General features: G+C 44.3%; 1 protein-coding gene across 1 annotated transcript; it reads left to right on the top strand.

Moving 5' to 3' along the window:
- Positions 1-15: 15 nt before the first annotated feature.
- On the top strand, positions 16-569 carry LOC109954272 (phosphoglucomutase-1-like; the record flags this gene model as incomplete). Its single annotated transcript, XM_020589650.1, has 2 exons — positions 16-151; positions 379-569. Coding segments are annotated over 2 exons (327 nt in total), but the record flags the coding sequence as incomplete, so codon positions are not given.
- Between the last annotated feature and the right edge of the window lie 210 nt (positions 570-779).

Genomic DNA, 779 nt, shown 5'->3' with positions numbered 1-779 from the left:
TTTTTTTCTTCTTTATTTGTCTCAGTGGAGATTGTTGACTCTGTGGATGCCTATGCTGAGATGCTAAGGGGCATCTTTGACTTTGCTGCACTGAAGGAGCTTCTCTCTGGAGCCAATCACATTAATGTGCGCCTGGATGCTATGCATGGAGGTATGGCTCAGCACAAGACAGGCTTTTGTGATGGGCAAAATAGCCTGAAAACTGTTTAAATTCCAAAGTTCTAACAGTGGCAATTCACTCTCTAAATTAGTGTGAACAGGGCTCATTTCATACTGGTGGCACCAGTACGAGATTTTGTAGCACCACCTCTGTTTTACAGCAAAATAATCTGTATTTTTACATCTCTAGCAACATGTGATGGCCTTTTCTCTCTCCAGTGGTTGGTCCTTATGTGAAAAAGATAGTCTGTGAAGAGCTGGGTTCTCCTGCCAATTCAGCAGTCAACTGTGTCCCGCAGGAGGACTTCGGAGGCCACCACCCTGACCCCAACTTGACCTACGCTGCTGACTTGGTCAAAACCATGAAAGGAGGAGAATACGACTTTGGAGCCGCCTTTGACGCAGATGGCGTAAGTTGACTTATCTTTCAAGGAGGGTGATTTTCTAACAGTTAAATCAGAGAGCGTATTGGGGAGAGGTGAGAGCAGAGTTGTGAAGTTCTTAAGCTGAATTGAATTTGTGATGTCCGCTCACATAAACTGAATTTAATTAGCACAGAGCAGAGTCAGGAGGCATGAAAATGGGCATGGGTCCTGAGGTAACAACAAATTATACTCTTT

This window comes from Monopterus albus, unplaced genomic scaffold (assembly GCF_001952655.1).
Source record: "Monopterus albus unplaced genomic scaffold, M_albus_1.0 scaffold5331.1, whole genome shotgun sequence".
NCBI classification, from domain to species: Eukaryota; Metazoa; Chordata; class Actinopteri; order Synbranchiformes; family Synbranchidae; genus Monopterus; species Monopterus albus.
Note: the sequence above shows the minus strand (reverse complement) of the source record. Positions and strands in the feature narration are given on the sequence as shown.